This window comes from Narcine bancroftii, chromosome 3 (assembly GCF_036971445.1).
Source record: "Narcine bancroftii isolate sNarBan1 chromosome 3, sNarBan1.hap1, whole genome shotgun sequence".
In the NCBI taxonomy this organism is placed as follows: Eukaryota; Metazoa; Chordata; class Chondrichthyes; order Torpediniformes; family Narcinidae; genus Narcine; species Narcine bancroftii.
This window is the reverse complement of record NC_091471.1, coordinates 156,472,413-156,500,306: the sequence shown is the minus strand read 5'-3', so window position 1 is coordinate 156,500,306 and position 27,894 is coordinate 156,472,413. Positions and strand designations below refer to the sequence as shown.

Here is a 27,894-nt window from a genome sequence, read left to right as displayed (position 1 = left end):
GTCTGTAAGGAGTTTGTACGTTCTTGTATCTTCATAGGTTTTCCCCAGGTGCTCTAGTTTCCTCCACGTCCCAAAGGTGTACAAGGTTGGTAGGTTAATTGGGTGTATTTAGGTGGGATGGACTTGTGGGCAGGATGGGTCTGTTACCATGATGTATTTCTAAATTATTTATTTTTAAATTAAACCCCCTCCATTTTGAGTCCATAAAATGTTTTAATTTTGCAAGTTATCTTATAAACAGAATATCTATTACCTTCTATTTTGGATAGTCAGCAGTCTTTTTCTTTTCAACATAATCTGTATCAGGTTGATACAGATTATTCATTCCAATGATATACATTACCAAAATGTTTTTTTTTCTTTTTACTTAACTATTTTGTTCTCCCTTTACAGTAAAACCTTGTTAGAACATGGTAGTTGGGGTCCAAGATTTCATATCGCATTACAGCCGAGTTGCGGAACAGATGCATACATGTCATGATCCAGGAAGCAGGAAAACAGAATACTGTAACTCAAACCCTGTAATAAGACCTTTGAGACCTTTAAGCTCCACATATTAACATACACATCTTGTAAATGAGTCATGAGTCCATTTTTGAGTTTGTGGCTGTTAGCCTGGCATCCTAAAATCAATGTTTGAGGTCCATAGACACCCGCGCTAAAGCAATTCCGTGTTCTAATGAGGTTTCACTGTACATCCAAATTCCTTCATCAACTCGTTTGCAAGGTAATCAATACAGTGCATCACTTAAAATCCCTTGTAAAATCAGCTACTTTTATATCATTAGGTTTTCTAATTTTGTGCAGCTTTCTACTAACATTGAATTAATTAATTCCACTAAATAATCCAATTGTGAAAAGCAAATACTTGTTTGATTTGTTATTGCTAAAGTAAGAAATATTCTGAACTGAATGTGGACTATATACTTGTATATAAACTAGGGTTAATCATTGATTCCCAGATACATGAGGGTATCAAGTCTGTTTCGTTATTTTCATTTTGCTGTTATTGTAGTGTCTTATCTGTTTAGACAGATCCATTTTCAGAATCTTGTGGGCATTTGGTAGGTGAAAAGAAGCTTCATTGCTATGTAGAAATTTATCTTTTATTTTGTTACAATAGCCACAGACTTCTTCACCCATGTATCCACAGTTAGCTGGGAAAGTATAAAACGAGCAACATCCCCTCGAGTCACTGAATTCGTAATTGGATTTCCGTGCTGATCCGGAACAAAGTAGCCATCATACGTGATTATTTCTTCATCTACACAAAAAAAACAAAAAGAGGAACAAATAAGAATTGATGAATCATTTACAAGGACTGTTTCATTGGAATGAGGATCGTGAGGACTGAGATAGAAATAATTGATGCCGCAGTATTTTAAATGAATATAATTAAAAATGACAGGAAGAATTCCATTGTGAATGTATATGCAAATGCATTTTGTGCCCAAGTTTACAACAGTTCTTGTTTGAATACAAGAAATGGAGGATTAAGATTCATTATTTTTGGAGCCTTAACTGAATGCCGACTTATAGATTTCATGTAAGCACATTTCGATGTCAAGAGAGAGCTGATCATTTCTGCAGATCGATGAGGAGATTCTGGTGTACGTGCCACCATACAAAACTCTTTCCCCCCCCCCCCCCCACCCCGTCCCCCAGAATTTTAATATTATGCCACTGATGTGGATTTATTTCTGTCACTTATCTCTACTCAGTCTTCTCAGATTATGATTTACCCGACTGACCAAGACGATGCTTCTGTGTGAATTTGTGCATGACTGTACATTCTGAAAGATGTATGCTCTGAGGGAGTAGGGTCTTCAGAGGAATCATTCTCATGATCTCATGGAACGTTGCATGCAGACAAAAGAAGGGGTTAGGATCAAAATAATGGCCTTTGCCTTATTTAGCCTTTACATTATTAAATTGTTGATGAAATAAAGCCAGTCCATATGTCAGAGATATTCTTATCCCAGCAGCACCTCTAGCCTTCACTCCATCTCTGACTGACAGGAATGTAATGTAGTATTCAGGACCTCATACTCTGCATCTTTTTGTTGACAATTGGTGACAGCCCACAGCTACGTATCTGTACCTGCATTACACATGGCACGGGATGGAGATTTACTCACACTGATGATGTGTCACTTGCAATCCAAGCAAATACAATTAGGAATTTGATGAATATTGGCAGCAGATTTAATTGCAATGACTAAATACCAACGGAAGTGTAGGTTGGGATCCAATGCACAATAATCCATGGTCACTAAACTTAATTTTACAAAGTGTGGCAACAATGATGCCCTCATGCTATCTTCTGTAGAGGGAATATTCAGCACAACCTGACAGAAAATTAAAACTTGGGGTTGATCAAATATGTGTGGCTGTGAAGAGTTAAGTGAAAGCATGGACTTGGTCAGAGAAAATGAGGTGAGGTGGGGTTGGTGTTTTTGCCGTAGAATGTATTTAATAGGATATAGCTTTAAGATCCTGGAGTAAACATCTCCAGTGACTTGTTCTGGTCCATTCATGTTGATGCAGTGGCCAAGAAGATGCACCAGCACCTCTATTTTCTCTGAAGCCTGAGAACATTTGGTACATCACCAACATCCTCTAACAACTTCTACAGATGCACCATTGAAAACATCCTATCACATGGTACAGGAATTGCTCTGCCCATGACCGCAAGACAATGGCTAAGGCCAGCACATGGATGCCTTCTCCATTGATTTTATCTATAAATTCCTGCTGATTTGGAAAGCCAATGTGTTAAATGATTCATCCTCCCCACTTAGAAATGTAAAACAGAAAAACCAATGGTTGAATTGCAAATTCAGATTTTAAACTGCTGATTTGACCACTGCATTTCTGAATGAAATTCCATTTCCCTTTTCCACATTCAGCCTTCTTACTAGTTCTGTGCCTAAGCAACGGCAGCATGACCAGGGCAAGATTTTGCAGAGAAATGCTAGCAGTTTCATGTGTAGCTGCCAGTGTTTTCCTGTGCAAGAGCCAGCATACCAATTCTGGAGTCTGCTGGCAATTTTCTGAATGCCTTCATGCAGTTCAGTGGCAGAGTGGATGTACTGGGCAGGACATCTGCTACGAGGAGTTCCCTCCATATTTTAATGGAAATATTGATAAAATGAAAGATCATATACATTTTTAATCATTTGATTGTATTTCAATGTTTTAGTCTGATTTAATTGTAAAGTAAGTTTTTGAATAGTTTTAACAGCATAAGCTAATTTAGCTTTTTAAGCATTTTGGTGGGCAACTGTGGTTCTGCTCCCACCTTCCCATTAGACAGAATTCAATCACAGAAAGGCTGTGTGGTGGTACAGAGCTGTGCAAATGACCTCAGCGCCGACAATCTTGTTAAGCTTCTTGTTGAAAAAAAATGCATATTTTTTTTCCCTCAAATTCTTCTCCAAGAGCTCACAACAGGAATTCCAGTGAACAAGTGTGTTCTGCCAAATTCAGCATTGTGATTCGGTAAAAGGATATCACTGTTAAAACATTCTGCAGTAAATGGGACAAATCTTCCTTTTGAAATCCCAGATAATAACCAGGCAAGTTATTTCCATTTTTGAATGATCACATTGACCCCAAACGGCACCAAAACGTTAAATTAAATGAACATTAAGCATGTTCGCTGCAAAGACAATTCATTAGGTTTTAATTTTGTTTCCTTTATTTCATAGATCATTTTGTCATTATTGTTCTCCAGACATTTTCCTCATCTGCATGAATATTCTCTGGGACCTAATTTTCCATTATTGCATTTCTTAATCTTCACTTTTCGAATGCAATCAGAACATCGTTAGAAAGTGTTCTCTTGTTCCCACTTTGCCCAGAGGAGACATTAATCCACATGTAGGGGACATTAATTTGCAAGCTAGTGGCAGAAGGAAAAGTTCAAGCAAACCCTACACATTGTATTAAAAAAAAAGTCTTTCCTCGGCTGTTTAGCCAAAAGATAAAAGTTTGAGGAAAAGTAGTGGCCTAAGGTATCCATAAAAAAGTAACAAAAATATTAATATAATTTTAAAATATTTTTCTTAAATAATTTTGTTGGGGCTTTAAATAATACTTTAATTTTTAAAAAGTGAATGACAGCTTGAAGCTGGTCCACACCATCTCAAATTGGGAATTCCTGGGGCAGCAATGGCTAATACTGGAGGACATCAGTTTAACATGAGTGAAGGGAAGTTTAGGGAGATGTCAGAGGTTACAGTGCCCTCCATAATGCCTGGGACAAAGATACTTTTTTTCTTTATTTGCCCTATGCTATAATTTCAAACCAAAATGTATACATATAACCTTGAATAAAATCTGGAAAGTGTACTTTACCTACATGTGAATTGTTTGATTACAAATTTAAAACTGTGGAGCGCAGGGGAAAATAAAGGAAAAAAAGTGTCTTTGTTTCAAACAGTATGGAGGGCACTGTAGGTGTATAAACACCGAGAATGGTGGTTACCTGGCAGGGATCGAGTTACAATGGGATTATTTCGAAAACTTACATAGGCACATAGATGCATTTAAAATGCGGGTTACAGAGGGAAGGGCTAGATTGATCATGGAGTAGATTTATATAAGTGGTACATCATTGTGAGCTGAAGGGTCTATCTCAAAACAGTCTTGCACTGTTCTATGTAAAATCTGTTAGAACCCTCATAAATTTAATATCTATCAGTTGAGATAATGCATGCATGTTCTCAGATCCACTACAGCAGGTGAACAGAAGTGACAATTTAAAGGTGTCCTTGGCGCTTCCTTGAAAAAAATGTAGCTTCCCCATCAACCTATGGGAATTACTGGCCCATGAGCACTCAAAATGGAAAGAAGCACTTTGAATGGCATTGAAAACCTAGAGTCCATTCAGGAGCTCAAAATAATTCATAACATAAGTAGTAGAAGGATAAAGTAATTATGGACCAATTGTGTCAATGACCTCAACACAAGGGAAAATATCTTGGGAAAGTTATATAATTTTGTATTTAAAATATAACAAGTTCACCTTGTCTGGTAATACCTAAATACAACAAAACCTTCAAATAGCATTTCATTGCAAAATCTGAAATTCATTGATGCAAACTGAATGGAGTGAATGTAAAATTAGCCACTGGAATGAAACTCACATCCAAGCTGGGTCATGGTCTAATTATCTGATAATACATCCATTTTAATGCAGCAGAATTATTTAGCTTGTTACACAGGATAATATTCCAATATTTCAGATTGTCGGCCATGGAAAACTTAACCAACAGCACCTTACTTGAAAGTAATTGGATCAGACCACAGCTTGTTTTACATTCCATTCCAATTTATCTTGGATGGATTTCAAACAAACTGCAAAATTAAGCAGTGGACATATTGATCACAATTCTCTGCCAGTTTGTTGTGTTGAGTTAACCCCGAGTGGAGTTGGTCAGAAATTTCATAATTTATAATTAAAACAAAAACAGGGGTGTTCCAGTCAGGCTCTGATGACGAATTGGCTCAAATTTCAAAATAATTCATTTGCAATTAAAAAGTAATTGAATTTAAAATCCTTTTGCAGAAAAACTAAACCAAAGAAAGGAAATCAATTTAAGTTACAAGTTAACTACTGTGTTTGACAGTGATTCCTTCACAAAAACACTAGATAATATCAGTTAATCATAATAATGGAACCTAAAAGAATGCCTCTTCCCGGATTACCTTCCTGACATCTTTTGATTATCTTGTAGTTAAGGTTTCTAATCATTGTAATCACTGGGAACCATATCCACTCACACTTCCAGCACAGATATGGTGTCACATTGAAAGTGCCACATCATGTACATTTTATGCAGTCATGTTACAACTCACCTGCATACTTCTGTCACCTCTGTTTAATTATAAGCTTTTTAATGTTTGCACCACCTTTTAAAGCTCAGAATGGACAAACTCAAGGGAAAAAACAATAGAACAAAAATACTTCCAGCAGATTATTCAGCGGATTAGTTCCAACTACAAGTGGAATACCTTGGTGATCAATCTTGAACTCTGAGCAATGCAGAATTTACACTAATTGCGTAGGCATGGAGTGTATCCAGATTTGCTGATTAAAAACAAATCAAAATGGGGACAAGAGCAGGGAGGAGTTTACAAAGATTCTTCAAACTCATTCGGAAGGAAAATAATGGATGAGATGAGAGAGATAAATGTGAGAAAATATCAGGTTATTTAGTGGAGGAGAATAGCAAAATAATATATTTTTTAACTCTAAGACACTAATAATTGAGAACGGATCTTGGTGTGCTGGTACATTGAGATGCAGACACAACAAACAATCAGAAAAAGAAAAAAAAACAAAGTTAAAGCACTTGAGTATGAAAGTACGGATATCGTGTTGCATTTATCTTGGAAGTATCATGCTAGCTACTTGCCTATGGCATTGATCGTTCTAGGTTGCTTTGGGGTGAGAGGCTTGTACCCTGAGAAGAAATCAAGTAAAATTGCTCAATACTCTTCGGAGTTGAGAAGAATAAAGGATGATCATATTGAGATTTACAATATTCTCAGTGGGGGTTGACTGGAGAGATGCTAGGAGACCATTTCCTCATCTTGGAAGATCAAAAATCATGGGCCACAGTTGCAGGTCAGAGGTCAGCTGCACAGGAACTGGGAAAAGAGTCTCCTTCACTCAAACTGTAACAGACTTAAATTTTACTAATCTGTTTCTACATTGGAATCATAGACAGCACGTCATTGACAGGAACTGCATGAGTTGGTCTCATTCTCAAATCCAGGAAAGGGCTTTCCAACAGATGTCAAAAAGAACAATTCAATATTTTATTTTTAAATTATGTGAACAAAATATGAATTTGTGATGGGATGCCTATCCTTGAATGGGAGCTCGGAGTGCAATACAGGATACCCTTATAGAGGAAAATAGAATTTAAAATCAAGATTCATACCTGTTTCTGGAGCAGTCTTGAGTGCTGGAGGTCTTACTGTAGTCCAGTCGAGATCATCACACTCCTGCTTCAAATAATCTTCCATCTCGTGCATGTTTTTTAGTATATTACGGATTATGGGGATCAGCATCCATCGCACCATCCAGGAGGCATTTTCTGCACTCTCGGCTGTAAATTATGTACAGTGAATTGAATTGAAAAAGGCCTATAATATTTATTTGGTTTAAGAATGGAAACAAAAGTAGCCAATTTGAACTCTCACACCTATTTTGATATTCAATGAGATCATGGCCGATCTTAGCATCACTTCCCTATGTCGATTGATTCCCTTAATATCTAAAAGTCTATCAACCTCTCTTTGGATATTCTCAGTGATTATGTCTCCATATTGAATCGCCTTTAAACAGGTCTTCATAAATCTCATTTTAAACCTTTTGTTGTAGACTCTACTACCTGGAGGATAAGGCAGTGACTATCATAATTTTATAAAAATCTAAAAAGTCACCCCACAGCCTCCTTCGCTCCAGGGAAAACAATCCCAGCCTATAGAATCACTTGTTATAACTCAAGACCTCTAGGCCCGGCCAGATTTTAAGAATCTTTTATGCACCCTCTCGGGCTTAATCACGTCTTTCCTAATGCTAGGCAACTAGAACTGAACACCACACTCTGAGTGCACTCTAATCCATGATTTGTACAACTGTAACAATGAGATCACAACTCTAATGCTGACCAAAGTGCCTTACAATTTTGGATTTTTCAGCTTTTTTTGAATTAATGGTTCCATATTTTTTTTTATTACAGTATGTTCACAGAGTAGTTTTCTCACAACTGAAACGTTACTTCATATGATATCCAGAGAAGTGACTTGGTTGGTAATCATTATTTTTCTACTCTTTAAATGTAATAAATGAGTAAATGTTGAAACCTCAATTTCATTCAGGTACTATTTAAATCTTGTCACACCTGCTACAAAGCCTCTTCATTTCTTGCAACGAACAGCTCTGAGCTGTGCTGTCAGCGTGCATGCACAAGATCGTGTGTTTCTGATCATGGTAACATTCTCAACCCAATTGATCCTTGAATATACTAGTCAGCTTTCTTGGTGAATGTACATGAAGATTTGAGATTGAATGTCACCCTCCTGTGAGGTATAATTGAAGAGCATGGATAAATGGACCAGAACAGGTAAATATCCATTTAAATTCCTACACTAAATTTATAATAGAACATTCACTACCTTCCAAAAGCAACAGTATTGTTGTTCTGTCCTAATGGGTTTACATAAACAGTGTTCATTGTGCACAGATGTATATAATGGATTAATAACTCACTTTGTGTGTACCAAGATGTCATTGCTATAACTCGGTTCACTTTTGCCTGGCGCATTGAAGCAACAATAGCTTTCATTGATTCTGTATATTCAGTAATTTGAGAAATTATGCTTATTGGGAAACCAAGGCAAGATATGACAACATCCTGATCAACAAAGTGCTCTGTAAGGCTGTTGGCTGAGAAGATATTTGCTTCTACAATCTGTAAAAGAATTGATAAATGTATAAGAACAGTTTGATCAGGCTACAAATTATAATATACTGTATACACACACACACACACACACACACACACACACACACACAAGCTTTTAGAAGTACAATAAATTAAGTACAATTTTCTCATTTGAAGAATCTACATATATTAGCATGGACCATTTGCTTTCTAAAAAATAATTCTGTGACATTGGTAACTACCTTCAGGTTGTCATGGTTATTGGTGAGCTTGCTGGGAGTTCTTACGACAGCTGTCACCATGTGGCCCTGCTGTAGGGCTTGTCTCACCAGAAACTGGCCTGTTTGTCCTGTGGCACCAAATACCAAGAGTTTCATTCTTTAGCCTAGAAAAGGCAAACAAGTTACACAATCTATAGATATTTATAATTTCAAATGCAGGTTTACACAGACTAATAAATTCCATGTAAACTCCAAACCATTTTCACAATCGGGGATTCAATTGTAAGAACTCAGACATTCTCTTCAAACCACAGTACTTAGGCAGGTGAGCTGAATGCAGGATATGGCAATACAAGGTACTACACTTTTGCATTTTGACTTCAGTAAAAGGGCCAAACTAATGGGAACACAGGTACTTTTAATTGGCAGCAAATATTTGTCGTGTAATGAGTTTGCAGAGTCATAATTGAAATGTACTGCTCAAAATGAAATGGTGTTCTCACCTAGATCTGAGTGACATGATTATGAGTGATCAACGAATGCAGGAAGAATGCTCTATCTTTCTAAGTCGCTACCCATCTTCATGCAGCCATAATATAATGTTTGTTAATGGTGAATGTCTTTTGAAATTTTCAGGTTCCAGAACATTATATCATTTACTTTTGAATAATTTAGAGTATAACTAAATTATACCTAAATTTAGCGCAGGTGTACAAAGCTGCAAAGAGCAGTGGGAAACTGGAAGATTGGGAAAACTTTAAGAGACAACAAGGGGTTACAAAGCGGGTAATAAGAAATGGGAAAAAGGATTATGAAAGTATATTGGCACAAAATATAAAAACAGAAAGCAAAAAATCCAATAAATATATAAAACAGAAGAGGGTGGCCAGAGTTAACATAGGACCCTTGGAGGATGAGAAAGGAAAACTGGTAGCAAAAAATGAGGAAATGGCCGAGGCATTAAACAAATATTTTGTGTCAGTCTTCACGGTGGAAGACACGTCCAGCATGCCCAAGTGCGGAGTTAAGGATGCGAAGGTTGGGGAGGGCCTTGATAAAATAGTTGTCACAAAGGAAGTAGTGATGGAGAAAGTAATGGGACTAAAGCCAGACAAATCACCTGGTCCTGATGATATGCATCCAAAGGTTCTGAAGGAAATGGCATAAGTTATAGTTGATGCATTGGTGGTCATATACCAAAATTCCTTGGATTCTGGGCAGGTCCCGGCAGACTGGAAAACAGCAAATGTCACGCCACTTTTTAAGAAGGGATGTAGGCAGAAGACTGGAAATTATCGGCCAATTAGCTTGACATCTGTAGTTGGAAAAATGCTTTAAGCCGTCATTAAAGGTGAAATAGTGAAACTTTTGGAATGTAAGGGTTCAATCAGGCAGACGCAGCATGGTTTTAGAAAGGGAAGATCTTGTTTGACAAACTTGTTAGGATTCTTTGAGGATATAATGAGTGCGGTGGATAGAGGGGAACAGGTTGATATTGTATATTTGGATTTCCAGAAAGCGTTTGATAAGGTGCCGCACAAGAGACTTATCAGTAAGTTACAGTAAAGTGGAGTCCGGGGAAGTATATTGGCCTGGATTGAAAATTGGTTGTCTGACAGGAGGCAGAGAGTCGGGATAAATGGGAGTTTTTCAGGTTGGCAGAGAGTGGTAAGTGGAGTGCCGCAGGGGTCAGTGTTAGGCCCATAACTGTTCATTATTTACATTGATGACTTGGAGGAGGGGACAAAATGTGGTGTAGCCAAGTTTGCGGATGACACCAAATTGAGTGGAAGAACAAATTCTAATGAGGATGTGGAGAGTCTGCAGAGGGATATAGTTAAGTTGGATGAGTGGGCAAAGGTCTAGCAGATGGAGTACAATGTTAGTAAGTGTGAGGTTATCCACTTTGGCAAGAAAAATAAAAGAGCTGAATATTATTTAAAGGGTGAAAAACTACAGCATGCTGTTGTGTAGAGGGACTTGGGAGTGCTTGTGCATGAATCACAAAAAGTTAGGTTGCAGGTGCAGCAGGTTATTCAGAAGGCAAATGGAATGTTGGTCTTCATCGCTAGAGGAATTGAATTCAGGAGTAGGGAGGTAATGTTGCAACTGTATAAGGTACTGGTGAGACCGCACCTGGAGTACTGTGTCCAGTTCTGGTCTCCATATTTGAGGAAGGATATACTGGCTTTGGAGACAGTCCAGAGGAGGTTTACTAGGTTGATCCCTGGGATGAAGGGGTTGACTTATAATGAAAGATTAAATAGTCTAGGATTGTATTCGCTCAAGTTCAGAAGAATGAGAGGAGATCTTATAGAAACATATAGGATTATGAAGGGTATGGATAGGATAGATGTAGGAAGGTTTTTTGAGCTGGCCGGGGAAACTAAAACGAGAGGACACAGTCTCCAGATTCGGGGGAGTAGATTTAGGACAGAGATGAGGAAAAATAGTTTTTCCCAGAGAGTAATAAATGTTTGGAATTCTCTAACCAGGGAAGTGGTTGAGGCTGCCTCATTAAACATATTTAAAATTCAGTTAGATAAATTTTTACATGATAGAGGAATTAGGGGATATGGGGAGAAGGCAGGTAGGTGGAGTTAGGTCATAAATTAGATCAGCCATGATTGTATTGAATGGCGGAGCAGGCTCGATGGGCCATTTTTGGCCTACTCCTGTTCCTATAACTGAGCACAAAAGAAAATTTCAATGCATAAAGCAATATTTCTGCTTAATCTGGAATTTTCCAATATAATTTTATTCCTAATAAGTTTTTCAAAGGCAACTTTTAGAGATTTGATTATACCCACAGTTTTTGTCTTCCTCTCATTATGCACCAATAAATAAGTTTGATACAAGGAACTACTTTTTATTTAACTAATGTAATATTTGCGACGACACCATTCCAGTCCTGATCCAAGAGGGTTTAAATTACTCCTTGCACTGCACTAAAATTGAATGATTCTGAAAATCAGGCAACTTAATATAAGCCTCTAATAATGGGGTGAGGAAACTTTGTAATTTTGCTCCAGTTATAAATGCTAAAATAAAACCTGCAACATTAGACATTTTCTCATTTTGATGATTGCATTTCTGCACAGCTTAAAAGTTGTATTGGAGGTGCACTTGAGATGGCAAGTGCCCAGGTTCCCTTGTTCCCTGATTGGAGAAATACATCACAGAATCGTACAAAGTAGCAGATCCTCGTTCAAAATGTAGTCCTTCTAAAGTCAAATCTGCAGTTTATTTCCATCCAGGACAACAAATCACAGAAGAGGAATTATTATTCTCTTGAAATCAGTAGTTACACAACACAGTCTGCACCAATGCTTACACCCAGTCACTTTTCTACACAGCCTGCCTCGGGATCTCCAATGAGCCAAGCACTCTTCAAATCGTTGGAGATACCAACATGTCACTGTCCTGTCAAGGTGTAACACTACATGGTATAAGAACTATTCTAATCAAGACCACAAAAAACTGCAGAGAGTTGTGTCAGACAATCACACAACTTCTATCCACCTCTTATATTCAATCCATCCACACTTCCCATTGGTATGGAAAAGCAGCCAATATAATAAAAGATATCCCACCTCCACCACACTCTTTTCACTCTCCTCCTGTGGGGAGGAAGGTTCATAAGTGTGAGATCCCTCACCACCAAAGTCAAACACAGTAAACTCTTCCATCATTATCAGTCTCCTGAATGAACACTAGTTAAAATTATGTTGCCTTTTTTCTGTACGAACTGATCTCTGTAACTGCAGTTCTGTTCTAAATTATGTGTGGGATGCTCAGAACATAAACTTTATCACTACACCTTGGTTCCTATGACAATAAGCCTGAAAATTTCACTTTGAACTTGGGGATTTGATATTTTGGATCCACAGTAACTCTTGAGTGATAGGAAAATACACATGCTAGACAAATAAATGCATATATATGCATGGAAGTTTAAAAAAAATGCTTTCAAACATTTTGATTATTGAAAAGGATTTTTTAAAATCTTTGATCAAAATTTACTCATAGAACAATTCACCTGGTTTTCCATCTTGTAGAAAAAATTCAATGAACAGTATTGTGGGCAATATATTCCTCCAACTACAGATGAGAGATTATTATTTTTCCTATTTAGTTTTTTTGATTGAATTCCACGATTTATCACACGTTCTCCATGCATTCTTTTTGAAATACACTATAACTGCCCCATTGTGCCCCGTTCAAACTTGGATAATACTAGACTATGTTTTTGAAAATGTGTTTGCGTGATAGTTTTCTATCACACTAAAATAGATCTGACCTCAAATATTTTTTTCATAACAGATTTTCACGAATATCACTTCCAGAACAAAAGCAAGATTATATCATTACAGAAAAATATAAAAGTTTCATTGGAGATTGGTTCTGTGATTGTATGAAATTTCTGTTGCTCGTCTACAAAGCAGAAATTGTCTTTTAATCCCCCAAGCTCATTAACTATGTGCACATACATGAATGTTTAACCACATTGCTTGTAATGGTCAGAATTAAATCTTATCTAGATATCAAAAAATTAATTTTCTTCAGACTGCAATCCTGAAATTGTCTACCATCACTCTTGTTCAGACTCTATGCTGATTAAATATTTGCAAATTATACAAATCCAGATTTAACAAAATAGTAGAGTTCACAACAAAAGCAGCTATAAGCAGTTAAAAATGTGTTTATTTCAATTTCACAAATCCACTGTTAGGGTTCAATAACAAAGAAAGGTTCCATTGGCAACCTCGAAAATTAATATTTAAATTCACTTGGTCCATCTCTGACAACACTCCCCTTTCTCAATCTTTTGGTCACCATCTCGTGAGACAAACTTTCCATCAATTAACAGATCCGTAAAGCTTTGAATACATCTCTGAAAAATATCATCATGTGAAGCGGATTGAAAAAAAGTGATTGGGTACAATAGGACTTGAGAGAAAAATTATGAAATGCAAAATGTTTTCTAAATTCTCATAGAATATTTAATAGGTGCTGTGGATTTCGGTGAGGGGCACTGGACAAAGTAGTGACTCTCTGTCTGCCATATGGTAGACAAAAGTTAAAGAATTTCATGTATGTTACAATCTAAATGTAGTATTAAGTGACAATAATGGAACCTTTACCTTTTTTACAATTGGATTGTCTATTAATTTAGTTGAGAATGGAAGTGAAGAGCCCAGAAGCACTGAATTAGGAAAATTTGGGGGGAATTCAGCCCCATTGATACTCATAATGGCTGGTCAGAATGATTATGAAAGAAGGACTAATGCATAAGACTCTGTATATTGACTGTCCATAGTAAAATCTAAAGTTAGGTAGTGTCATTCCACCATCTTTCTTATACCTCTGAAGAAGAACTTTATTAAGGCAAGGATGCATATGTAAGATGATATGGCCTAGTTAAGTAAGTTAAAAAAAGGATTTAGGAAAAAATATTGGAACAGATTGAAAAAGGTATAAAAAAAATTAGGCAAAATATTCATTTTAATAGAATTTATACAGCCAAAGGTGAGGGAATGTTTCACTTGATTAATCATAGCTAGATAATTCTTCTTAAAAAGATGCTTTTGAATCTTTGTTAAAAATCAGTTTACTTACCTTGATACAATCTTAAAAGGAGAATCACCACACACTGCTGCAGAAAAATTAAATGTAATAAATTTACTTTTGTGAACATTGATTTTATAATCTGAGAATTGACTAAATTGTAATAGCAATGACATAATATTGGGGAAGGGAGGTGGTTGGATTCAAAATGTAAAGTAGGAAATCATCTGCCATATCCCCACGATGTCCTTGCCAATGGTTCAGTCGCCAGATCAAATAATAAAGGGCTTAATAGACATCCTTTTTTTGACTATTTTATTTTAAGTTTCAGACCATGCAATTAAACAATTGATGCAAGCAGTTTCTGAATAACATAGAAAGTAAAATAATTACATGGAAATTATAACCCCTCTCCATTCCCCTCCCCCCCCCGCACTAAATAAAAACTGCAAATATATTACATAGTTGTTCAGAAAAAAAAACCCAAAGAAAATCAAAGATAAAAAGAGTAGCATCAGTCTGGATTTGCTCGCACACTGGAGTCATACAGCATTGATATATGTACATGGCTTTTAGGGAAGAAGATCAAGACAGGACTAAAGAGGTTGGAAGCACACTTACATATTTATCACTAACTTTTGCATGTACGGGCTCCAAATCTGTACAAAAAATGAATACTTATTTCTCAGGTTATATGTAATTTTCTCCAAAGGGATACAACTTTGTATCTCTGAGTGCCATCTTTCCATACCTAGATGGACATCCGACTTCCAAGTCACACCAATACACTTTTGTGCCACCGCTAAAACAATTTTAACAAACTTAATTTGGTGAAATAATAATTTTAATTTAGATCTTGTTCCTTCTATGTTCCTCAATAAAAATAAATCTGGATTTTGTGGAAAAGCAATACCCTTAATTTGTCCCAAAAACTTTCCCAAAAAGATCTAACCTTAGACATGACCACGTACAATGTAAAAAGGTACCTATCTCACCACCACATCTAAAACATTGATCTGATAAATCCAATTTCATTTTATGCAGTTTTAGAGGTGTTAAAGTATAGTTAATATAAATAATTATATTGAACTAAGCTACATCTAACATTAATAATATTTGTCATCCAGTCATGGCAGAGTTCAGCCCATCTTTTCTCACCAATCATCAATATTCAAATCCTCCTCCCATTTCTGTCTTGGCTTATGAAGTTCCTTTTTTGGAATACCTGCCTGTAGTGAGAGGTACATTACAGAGGGGATAAACTTTTTAGTACAACCTCTCTTAATAAGAAGCTCCATCTCACTGCAAGTCGATAACATCATATTAGTCCCTAACTTTTCTCACAAGTATCCTCTCAGTTGCAAATAACAAAAAAGTGTATTTTGCGATATTTCATATTTATCTCTTAATTGTTGAAATGACATCAATTGACTTTGTTCAAAACAATCTTCCACTGTTCTACTTCCATTGTGGAACCAAATATTCATAAATTGATTATCCGTTGTAAAAGATATAAGATTGTTTTGAAATAGAGGTGCTTTAGGAGAGATACTGCCCGTTGAACCAATTTCATTCAATTTTGTCCAGATATTTATCAAATGTTTAAGCAAGGGTGCTTCTCTCACACAGGTTACCAATTTTGAATCCCATTTATAAATAAACTCTTCTGCTAAATTCTCTCCTATCTTATCCTGTTCTATTTTAACACAAGATTGTGTTTTCGATCTTTCAAATAAAGTAGGAAGAAATCTCAATTCAGCCACCTGGTAGTAGTTTTTTTTAAAATGAGGGAGTTGCAATTCTCCCATTTCATACTTCCATGTTAAATTTTCTATGGATAATCTATGGATAACCTAGACATCTTTCCACAAAAAAAATTCTAATATGTTTTTTCAATCCTTGAAATTTTTTTGTGGTAACAATATTGGCAACGTTTGAAAGAGATATTGTATTCACAGAAAAATGTTCATCTTAATACAATTTACTCTGCCTACTAATGTTATTTCTTTAAGTCCTCTTTTTTAAGCAATGGTACATAGTTCAATTTGTATAAATTATTATCTATCTGAATACCCAAATATTTAATTGCTCCTTTTGGCCATTTAAAATGAGTATTCCTTTGGCAGAGACTGTAATTGCCTTGAGTGAGAGGCATAACCTCATATTTACCCCAGTTACCCTTATGGCCTGAAGGATTACCATATTCTTCCAAACTTGAATTTAATTTAGATAGTGAAATCTCCAGTTTGATCAAATAGATCAAAATATCATTTGTGAATAAACTTATTTTATACTCCTTTTGACCAATCTTAAATCTCTTAATATCTACATCACTTCTAACTACCTCAGCCAATAGCTCTACAGCTAGAATAAATATTGGAGATAAGGGACAGCCTTGTCTGCTGGATCTCACCAAAGATAAAGGACTAGATATTTGTCCATTAGTTACCACTTTCACTTTAGGGTTATGATATAATGCCCTAATCCAATTTATAAAGGTTTGGCTGAACCCAAATTTTTCCAAGACTTTAAACAAAAAAATCCCATTCTAATCTTTCAAAGGCTTTTTTCAGCATTTAAATCTACAGCTACATTCAGATCTTTCCTTTTTTTGTGCTGCATGAATAATACTGATTAGCTACATTATCTACCGAAAGTCTTTGTTTAACAAATCCAGTCTGATCCATATTTATTAATTTAGGCAATAAATTAGTAATTCTGTTTGCCAAAGTTTTTGCCACTATTGTGTAATCTGCATTCAATAACGAAATTGGTCTATATGAGGAAGATTTTAAAGGATTTCTATCCTTTTTCAGTACTACATTAAGTTTTTGCTATAGAAAATGTATCTGGTAAGGTATTTGTCCTTGCAGGTTGATCCAATATTTCCATAAAGATTGGGATCAATTCCTCCTTGAATTCCTTATAAAACTCAGGGGGAAACCATCTTCCCCTAGGGATTTATTACTTTGTAATGAACTTATTGCCTGTTTTACCTATACCTGTGTAAATTGAGCACTCAGCTCTATCTGCTCTTCTAAACTTAGTGAGGATAGATTTATGTTCAACAAGTACCTATCTATTTTATCCTCATCCTCTGAGCTATAAAGTTTCGAACAGAAGTTTTTTAAAAAGTTTAATTTATCTCTCGGGGTTTATAAGTCACAGTATTAGAATAATCTTTTATTGCATTAATCATTCTTGAAGCTTGTTCAGCTTTCAATTGCCACACAAGCACTTTATGTGCACATTCCCCTAATTCAAAATACTTCTGTTTAGTTCTTGTGATCACTTTTTCGGTTCTGTAAGTTTACAATATATTAACTAGAAGCTTTTTATTGGTTAAATGTGTATGCTTGTCTACTAAGCATTGTTTCAGAAGGTCTTTTTCCAACATTGTTACCTCTTGTTCCAACTGTTCTATTTCATTAACCTGCTTAATCATAGTAGTTAAATTTGATCTTTCAGATATGCTTTTCATGCATCCCAAATTATGAATTTATTTTCACAAAAAGGCCTAATTTGTCTCCTAACAAAATCACAAAGGTCCTTCCTTTTCAATAATATTGAATTTAATATTAATTTAATCGATATACCGATTTCTCTTTAAATGACATTGTAATAGTCTATTCTAGCTTTATATTTCACATCCAATATCCTACCTAATAGTTGAGCAGATATTAAAAATAAATCTAGAATAGTCCCTCTCCCTATGATGGATTTTCCTCCAAATATCTATCAAATTTAAATCTTTCATCACAGCTAAGGTTGCTTTCGTTGCTTTTAAGGTTGCTTTCGTTGCTTTTGTTCTTGCTGTACCTCTTGTGGTTCTATCTAAGATTGGGTCTAAACAGAAACTGAAGTCTCCTCCTACCAAGATGTTATCATGTTCTGCTGCTAAGTTCAAGAAAGTCTCTTGTATAAATCACTCATCATCTAAATTTGGTACAAAAAGGTTAAACAGAGTCCACATTTTGGAAAATATTTGGCAATGGACCATCATGTATCTCCCCGCAGGATCTATCACTATATTTTTTATTTTTATTGGTATGTTCTTTTCAAACAAAACAGCTACTCCTCTTTATTAAATTAAAAGAAGAAGCTGCTACATGTCCAACCCAGTCTGTTTTTAATTTCAAATGTTCTTTCTCTGTTAAGAGAGTTTCTTGCAAAAAAACCTTATCTACACCCAATTTCTTCAAATATGTTAAAATCCTTTTTCTCTTTGCGGTCCTTTTCAAACCATAAACATTATAATGTACAAACTTAAGCGTATTACTCATCATCCAGTTGCAATTTTATTTCTGCCTCTGCCCGCAGATCTCCTCCCCTAACACCATTGCAAAATTTCCAGTGCACTCAAGTGCCTCTCCTCCCAAAATCCAGATAAAGCAAATGAATGAAAAAAGATAAAGAAAACAAATTCAATAAACATGTAAAAATACATTTCTCTGTAAATATGTGAAAAATCCCTCCCAATAGGTGTCAGAAAAATATAGTCCAATACCATTACACTCTATTTTATGGGTTGTGACCAAAAGTCACAACTACCCACATGGCACACTAGAGGTCAGAACCTCCTCCCCTCCCCAACTCTCCTGGTACTATTAAATAATTGTTAAATCATAATTCAAATCCCTACCTAAAAAGAAATAAAAGGAAAAAGAAAAAGTATACTTATGTTATATTGATAATATAATAATGTATACATAGAGGAGAAAAATAACCATTTAAGATATTTTATATCTCTCCTCGTGGCTTAAACAGCCAATAAAATCATTCCAATGGAAAACTGCAGAACAATAACAAGTCTTAAAAACTTCACTCCCTCTGAACAATTGAGAGATCAGCAGTGAATTCTTCAGCTTCCATCACATTCTGAAAGAATTTATTTCCTTTGCCCGGCATTAAAATCTTCAACGTTGCTGGATTTTAAAAAATATATATTTTTAAATTTTTCACACTGTGAACCATATCAACCAAAATATATACAAACGTTTCTCATTAAATATACACAGAGGCATTTTCTCCCTTTTTTTCCCCCTACCCTCCCTCCCCACTTCCCACCCCCCTCCAAAACCAATAAGTATTCAACATATACAATAAAACCACGAAACAATGTCTTCACACAATGAAAAATAAACAAGAAAAATGTATCATCTACTTTTACACACTGGATCAAGTCGTTTTGTATTCTTATCATTTTAGGGGGTGGAGGTCCGAGGCAAGCCCTCTCTGTTATATTCCATGTACGGTTCCCAAAATTGTTCAAATAATGTGACTTTATTTTTAAAATTATATGTTATTTTTTCCAATGGAAAACATTTATTCATTTCCATGTACCATTGCTGTATTCAGGCTCTCTTCCATTTTCCAAGTTGAAATTATACATTTTATTGCTACTGCTAAGGCTATCATAATAAATCTTTTTTGTGTTTTATCCAATTTGAGGTCTAATTCCTTATTTCTTATGTTACTTAGAAGAAAGATCTCTGGATTTTTTGGTATGTTATTTTTTGTGATTTTACTTACTATCTGATTTAGATCTTCCCAAAACATTTTCACTTTCATCCTGCCCATATTGCATATAATGTTGTTCCCATTTCCTTCTTACAGCAAAAACTTCTATCTGATAATGTTGGAACCCAATCTTTTAACTTTTGAGGCGTGATATATTACCTGTGTAACCAATTATACTGTATCGCGCTGTGGTTGCCCGCTCTTCGGCTGAGCCCCCCTTCCGTCGGTGTTTTCTTTTACCTTAAATTGCACACTGCCCATGCGCGACTCCTCGCGCAAGTACAGTTGCACACTTTTGTTTGGCTCAGAGAGCCATTTTTGCAGTCCACCTGTCGGGGTCGCGACTCTACAGGGCCAACACCAACCTCGGAGAACAAGTGTTCTTCGCCACCACGGCTCCCTGTTCCTTCATGCAGATAAGGCCGTCTTCTTTCTTTTCCGGTGACTGTTCTTCTTTTTCCCCCATTGTTTTTACTTTTTCCTTCTTGGGTGTCATCTTCTTTCTCTTCTCTGCAACTTTATCTTTTATATCTTATATTTTATATTTGTTGAACTTTGTCTTTTCTTGACTTTTTTTCTGGAAAGGGCTGGTTTTACCCTACCGACCACTACTCCATCACGTGACTCCTCTTCAACGTCACTGGATAGCGAGTATAAATCTCTATCCCTTCTCCTATAAATTTTTCTTAACTGGATTAAATTCCCTTCTTTATTTAAGTAAGTCAGCACTTGTATCTGGGTAGAATCAGATTCTCGTGCTTTCATACTCAATCAGCACCCCTGCTGCTCTCGTCTTTGCTGCTACCAGCAATAAATTCTTTTCTTTATTGGGGAAACAAATAAATTTAACCAGTATAGAGCATGGGCTTTGATTCAAAGGTGGCTTAGGTCTCAAAGCTTTATGCACTCTTTCTATCTCTATGGGATAGTTAAAATTTTAAGCACCAAACATTTCAGAAAACCATTCCAGAAGAATGGCATATTGGCAGATCTTGTTTTTCTACACCTTCTTTGTCCCACAATCTTAATATTATTTCTCCTTCTAAAGTTTTCCAAAACATCCACCCTTCGCTGCAACTTTTTATTATCCATTGTCAAAATAGTGGTAGTGTCTTCTCAACAACAGTAATTCGATCTTCCACATGTTGCACATCTTCCTTTACCCTCTTCATTGAGTTTTCTAGTTTATTTAACTTTTTCTTCATTTTGTTAACAGCTTCCAGAACTTTATTTATTTCCCCCTTGACAGTAAACCATAACTCACTGAAAGTCATCTCCTTCTTCTTCTTAGCTTTGGCTTTGGCAATCGTGGTACTTTTCTCTCATTGCCTCCTCTTCTTCTCCTCCTCCTGAGTCTTCCTCCTCTTCACCACTCGATGTTTGTAGCCCGAGGCTTGTTTTGATGTCATCACTGAAGGTCTACATTGTTCGCGCATGCATACCGCATCAATTCTGGTTTCTTCCTCCTCTACGCCATCTCTCCAACATTGAGGGAGAGCGACATCAAGAGAGAAGTCTGTAAACAGATCACTCACCAGGGGAGGAGTGGGAACTCCAGCTCCCTGCCTCATAGCTCTGGTAGGCCTTGTTTCTTCTTTTGTTCTCCCATTTCATCGGACTCCCATGGTAGTATTCCAGCTCTGTCCTTCTTTGGAGGCATAGTGGAAAGTACTTTAGAAGTGTTTAAATATACTTTATATATATATTTTTTTAAACGATTAAAACGTTTCCTGAATTTTTTTGGACAACTTCCCAGGAGAGTTAGGATTTACGTCCTAACCCCAGACCATCATGTGATGTCCCCCTTGATGGGCATCCTTGACAAGTGCCACGTTGCAGATTAAATGGTTGAGATTGTAAATTAGTAAGAACTGTGGCAGAGGGGTTGTGAATACAATAGTTTAACCCATGTAATAAAATCAGAACCAAAATTAAATTCTATCTGATCAAAAGCTTTTTCAGCATACAATGAAAGAATACACTTAGGAGTTTTCCTGGAAGGCAAATACATAATATTCATTAAACAACGTATATTAAAATAGGAATATTGGCTTTTAGTAAACTCCATTTTATCTTCAGTTAAACAGGAAAGTCTGCAGACTTTGGGGCTGAGTGCAATACTCAATAATATTCATCCCCCTTCACCCACACTTCAGTGGGTTCAGCACATGCCACAACTCTAAACTCCTGTCGCCTCCATCTCAATGCTTCAACCAGGATTCTCCACTCCCTACTGAAGACCCCCTTTCTGCCTTATGCATTCTTCCTCCTCTTGGATACCCCATTCTGGCCTTTTGCCCACTCTGGTTTGTTTTATTTCCAACAGGTTCCAAGGCATCAACATCTCAACTTCACCACTCCCCTCACTCATTCTGATCACCCCCCTTGCAACACGCTGCCCTCCACTTTCTCTGCACCAATCCCAACCTCACAATTAAATTGTGTATCACAATTCTGTTAGTTTGTGTTAGAGGAAGTTTGATTTATAAATAAGTGGGATATGGCTCTAACGTATTCTCTGTTATCCAGTTTTTTTCATTAAGTTTGTAGCAGGATGTCCTTCACTCACTGTGATAGCTCGTGCTGTTCCATTCATGTGCTGCATTATTTCTCAATTATTCTTTGAAACCATGACAACTCTGGTAAGTTAATTGATCGTAAGAAATATATTACCCAAAGTTAGGTGGTTGAAATTGCATACTTAACTCATTATAAACATCCCACTCAGGAGAGCTGAAATTTATTTTTCACCTGTGGGTTGATTCCCCCCTCCACCCACCAAGTTTCTTAAATCTTCTCCTCCCTTTCCTGACCACATTTGTAAATACACAGCAAATTTTAACCGAGTACATATTGGACACAGAACATACAGCACAAACACTGTCCTTGTGACGCAGACTGTTTGTGTTGCAGATTATGTTCCATTTGAGCCTTTTGTCTGTTATTTACTCTATCCCCTTTATTTGCTTCCCTTTCAATGGATCTGCACTTTTCTTCACAACTTAAATATATTAGTATATTGGTTATTTGAGTGACTAGTAATGTAGAGGGCTGGACTAATGATCCAAAGGCAAGATACTGAGGGTGGTAGGTGTATAGAATGGGCTGCTAGAGAGATGGTTGATGCAGGTACTATTGCAATGTTTAAGAAAGAATTGGATAGATATAGGTATAGGATAGGTTTAAAGGGATATGTGCCAAATGTAGGCAGCTGGGAGTAGTGTGGGTTGGATATTTTGGTCAGCATGGACAAGTTGGGCTGAAGAGCTGGTTTCCACTTTTTATAACTCTATGACCCTAAGGACATAGCAGATAAAATATAATTTAGAAGAAAAATAGTCAACCACTTTGGCAGACCCAAACAACTGATTTCTAAAAAAAATCCTTGGTTAGGACAATGCAGTTGCAGTACCAGCAATTGATACTTGAGTTAAAATCCCGCGCTGTCTGTGCGTTCTCCCCGTGTCTGTGTGGGTTTTTCCCAGGGGCTCTGGTTTCCTCCCACTGTTTGAAATGTACTGGGTGTTGTAGATTAATTGGGCGGCTTGGACTTATGAGCCGAATGAGCCTGTTACCATGCTGTACACATGTCTATTTATGCCTGTATCTTCTTTACTCTTTTGCCAATCATTTTAATCCTCTGATCCTTGAGCCTTCTATCAACAGGTACATTTTCTTTCTGTATACTCTGTCTTGATCCTTCATGCTTTATTTCTTTATCCATTTCAAGTGCTTTTGTTTTTACGGATGTGGGTGTCCTGGATAAGTCCAACCTGTATAACCTGCCCCTGAAGGCTCTTGAGAAGGTGAAGGTGAGCCACCATGGTGAACCACTGTAATCCATCTGGTTGGATTTACAATCAGTTATATTGAAAGAATGCTGATATATTTCCAAATCAGGATGATGTTCAATTTGCAGAGAAAGCTGAAGGCGATGCTATTTCTGCAACCTGTTTGTTTTTGTCTTCAGTGATAATGGTGCCAGGTTTAGAGACAAACACTGAGTAGCTGGACAAGTAATTTCAATGCTCCGTCTGAAAGAGGAATTTGTGGAACATGTCAGGAATTGTTTATTCGATACAGAACTTGCCCTGGAACAGGTTTTTTTTAAAGATCCGCTCATGTGCAGGAATCAATGATGTAGCTGAGGATCTCCTTGGGAATAGTGATCACAACATGCTGGAATTCAGATACAGTTGAGGAAGAACATCTGGGGCCCTGGGCCAATGACCTCAACTTAAAGTAAACACAAATACATAGGTAGAGTTTTGTGCAGTGGACTGAATAAAGATGCTAATAAAATAAATCAATGGACCGTGGCAGATATTTAAAAAGTTAGTTCATAAGGTTCAGCAGAATATTGTCTAATTTAGAAAAAGGTGTCTCAGGAGAAAGATAAACCAGTTGTGGTTAACAAAGGAGGTCAAAGAAAATAGTAAGTTAAAGACCAGAGCATTACAAGTGGCAAGAGCTAATAGTAGTGTGACAGAGTATATAGGTATGTTTTTGGGAGATAAATTGGGAATGGTTTGTTAGAATAGTTCACATACAAACACTTTACGACAGATCTTATTTAAAATACTGGAGCTCTGCCCCATGCTCGGCATATCAGCTCAGAGCTTTTGCAAGAACTTTGAAGATTGCTCAAGAGACTTCACTAATGGATTGTTGGTTACAAAAGGCAACAAATGAAAGATCTTGTTGGAGCCATAGATTCCCTGGAAGAGAACTTGTTGTTCTAAGAGGGTCATGTGGTTTTTCAAGCAGAGAGAGTCAAACAGACTTTCTCTTAGAGAGAGAGAGAGAGAGAGAGAGAGAGAGAGAGAGAGAGAGAGAGAGAGATCTTCCACAGTGTTACAGCCAGCAGAAGCAGCTGGGACTGAAACAGGACAAGCTGACAAGCTTGTTGAAAGCCTTTTTGGAAGATGACCTCGTCAAAGCCCTTGTGGTTCATGCAAGAGGAGAGGACTGGCTGTCTAATGTTTCACTTGGAATAAGTGAAATGAAAAGGAACTCTGTGGTGACCTGAAAGAAAGGGGTTATCATCTGGAGAACCCTGAAGGGGGAAAGTTTCATCAGCAAGATACTGGAGTGGCTGATTAAAAAGGAATCAGTTGTGCATGTCCTGGAACAACAAATCTCTCTCTGAAAACCGACAAGAACCTTCCTGAGTAGTAACCATTTATCTTTCAAGCACCAAAGTCTGGTGAACTTTATAAATGTTAAATTCTGTGCACAGTATAAGAATTGCCTGCAACCAGTGAACTTGGAGGAAGTGAGAAATGATATTGGACTGTGAACCAAAGAACTTTTCTAAACTTACACATACATTACATACACCTGCGCTTAGAATTAGAAGGGTGTTAAGTTAAGTTAGTTAAGTCAATAGTGATAAGTTAAAGTGTGATTCTGTTTTCATGTTTAAAGATAACTAAAAGCAAATTTTGTTGAATATCTATTGCTGCTGGGTTTATGGGTCCTCTGGGCTCATAACAGTTGACCAGACGATTGAGGATTTTAGAAGAACCAGCAGGGAGAGACTGTTAATAAGAAGGAAGAAGTCACTTATGTGAAAACCAGCAAGTCATTGAGTTATAGAACACTACAGCATGGAAACAAACCTTTCAGCCGCACCAGCTCTAACCATCAATCTCCTATTTTTACATTAATCCTAGCTTAACACATTATTTTCTATATATTCCCATCAACCCAAATTCTACCACTCATCTGGGCCAGGCATCCTTAAAGGGAGAACATGCAGCTCCCCTGGGGGCCACAGCGCATTTAAGGGAGGCCACAGACTGAAATCTTTAATGGGGGGGGTGGGGTGGGGGAAGGTGTATAATGGGGCATGGAAACTGAATAGATTAAACATTTCTGGGGGAAGGGAAGGACTTTGCTGCTAGGCTTTGCTGTACAGCTGCCAAGCAAGTTTGGAAACGGCTTTGAATCCTGGATAAATGTGGAAAATTAGGGTTTTCAGAGCTTTCCTTGCTTTGATATGATTGTGTTTGACTGACATGAAATTAGCTTTGGCTATAAATTGTCCTCCACGTAGTTTTCCTCTTTTGTTCAATCACCTTCAGTTCCACGAAATAAGTGTGCAGGCCGAAAGGTTTTGCTCTATATTTCTTGCGTCCACACGTGCCCTCATTTACTTCCAGTAGTGATTATATATCTCCTGCAAGCTTTTATTAAAAATGGTAAGTATTAATCATTGCTTTTCATAAAATTTCAGCCGACTTTTGAGCTAACCCTTGTAAGAAGTGCTTTCGCTTTGGAATAATTAATTTTTGTTACTTTCAGAAATAATTTTACCCTTAGCAAATAAAAAAGTTTTGGCAGTATTCGATGGAATAAATTATTATGTAGTTTCATTAAATCTCCACAAAACCATTCTTTGCCCATGTATTTGAATACATTTTCAACTAAAAGCATGAGGCTAAACAAGCTGAAACAAAATTTAGATGGTGGCATTTCAATGGTTGGATGATACAGATAGTTCATCATGTGCCGAAAAAGGTGATACCTTTAGTCTTCACTGTTCATTCCATCATTCATAGGGAGCACATAGGGTCTAAAAACCTAGGAGGTAATTTAAATGCTACACTTGCAATTGTCATAAAGACTTTAAACTTGATCAAATCACATCCCCTTCAAGACCACCTGTTCTTATCATCTGCTCAACATTTGGAAGAAGATTCATGTAGAAAGGAATAAAACAAATTACCAACTACCAAAACTAATATTGACGCAAAATCAGCTAATCCCTTTTACAATAGATAACCTTTCCTTTAGAGAATGGGAGAGAAAAGGGATCAAAAGAATATAAAATAGTTTTTCGGGGAAATAAATTATTATCCTTTGAACAAATGAAGGATAAATATAATATAACTCACGATACAATGTTTGCATACTACCAACTGAAAACCTACTTGAAGGACAAATTGGGAAACAGTCTGAGGTTACCAGAAGGAAGCAATTTTGAATGTGATTACAGACACAATAATAATTAAAAAATTTGTAACAAACATGTACATCAAACTGCAAGAAAAGGAGAACGAGGAAACAAACGGTAAACCTAAACAAAAATGGGAACAAGATCTAAACATAAAGATAAAGAATGAAACATGGGAGAAGCTAAGCTCCGGAACTATGAGAAATACAATAAACACGAGGTTACACATGATACAATATAACTGGATACACAGGCTATACATCACACCTCAAAAGATAAATAAATGGGACCCAACAGTATCAGACAGATGTCTTCGCTGTAAAAAGGAAACGGGAACAACAATTCATGCAATTTGGACATGTGAGAAAGTGGAAAAATTTTGGGAAGATCTAAACCAGATATTAAATAAAATCACAAAAAGCAATATACCAAAAAACCCAGAGATCTTCCTCCTAAATAATATAAGAAACAAAGAATTTGGACTCGATTTGGATGGAGCACAAAAAAGATTTGTTATGATAGCCCTAGCTGTAGCAAAAAAATGTATTATGTCAACCTGGAAATTAGAAGACAACTTGAGAATACAACAATGGTATATAGAAATGAATAAATGTATTCCATTAGAAAAAATAACATATAATTTAAGAAATAACATTACAATATTCAAACAAATATGGGAGCCATACATGAAACACAATAGAGAAATCCTACCATGGACTTCCACCACCTAAAATGACAGAAGGAGAAGATAACAAAAAGAACTGACTCAGTAAAATTTCTTGTTTATTTTTATTAAGTGACAACATTGTTTAATGGGTTTAATGTATCTTATAGATTGAACTTCAAATAAATGGGGAAGGGGGTGAGGGAGGGAGGGAAAGGAGGGGGGAAAGGGGGAGAAAATGACACTGTATATATTTAAGAAGAAAAATGTCTGTATGTATGTTGGTCAATATGGTTTATAGTGTGAAAAATAAAAAAATTTAAAAAAAAGACCACCTGTTCTAGAAGCTGTGTGAAGAAAATGAGAAACATTTCCAGATGTTGCTGCCGCATACCAAAGAGAGGTGGCTGTCCAAAAGAAATTGTCTTTGTCATTTCGTTGCACTCTGGGCCATGACTGTTTTTTTTCTCGTAGGGAGCAGGGAGAAAAACTCATTGATGC

General features: G+C 36.5%; 1 protein-coding gene across 6 annotated transcripts in view; it reads right to left on the bottom strand.

Moving 5' to 3' along the window:
- Nucleotides 1-1,088: 1,088 nt before the first annotated feature.
- The window catches only part of LOC138757736 (flavin reductase (NADPH)-like), a 45,276-nt gene continuing 18,470 nt past the window's right edge, over nt 1,089-27,894 (bottom strand). For 2 of the 6 annotated variants that reach the window (XM_069925505.1, XM_069925501.1), the window contains exons 2-5: nt 8,705-8,847; nt 8,288-8,489; nt 6,954-7,121; nt 1,089-1,264 (exon numbers count right to left, since the gene is read on the bottom strand). In XM_069925505.1, coding sequence (XP_069781606.1) covers nt 1,107-1,264; nt 6,954-7,121; nt 8,288-8,489; nt 8,705-8,839 — 663 coding nt within the window. In that variant the 5' untranslated portion in view covers nt 8,840-8,847 and the 3' untranslated portion in view covers nt 1,089-1,106. Of the gene's footprint in view, nt 1,265-6,953; nt 7,122-8,287; nt 8,490-8,704; nt 8,848-9,803; nt 9,916-14,302; nt 14,340-27,894 lie in introns of all 6 variants that reach the window. The other 4 variants (XM_069925503.1, XM_069925500.1, XM_069925502.1 and 1 more) reach the window with 4 other exon arrangements.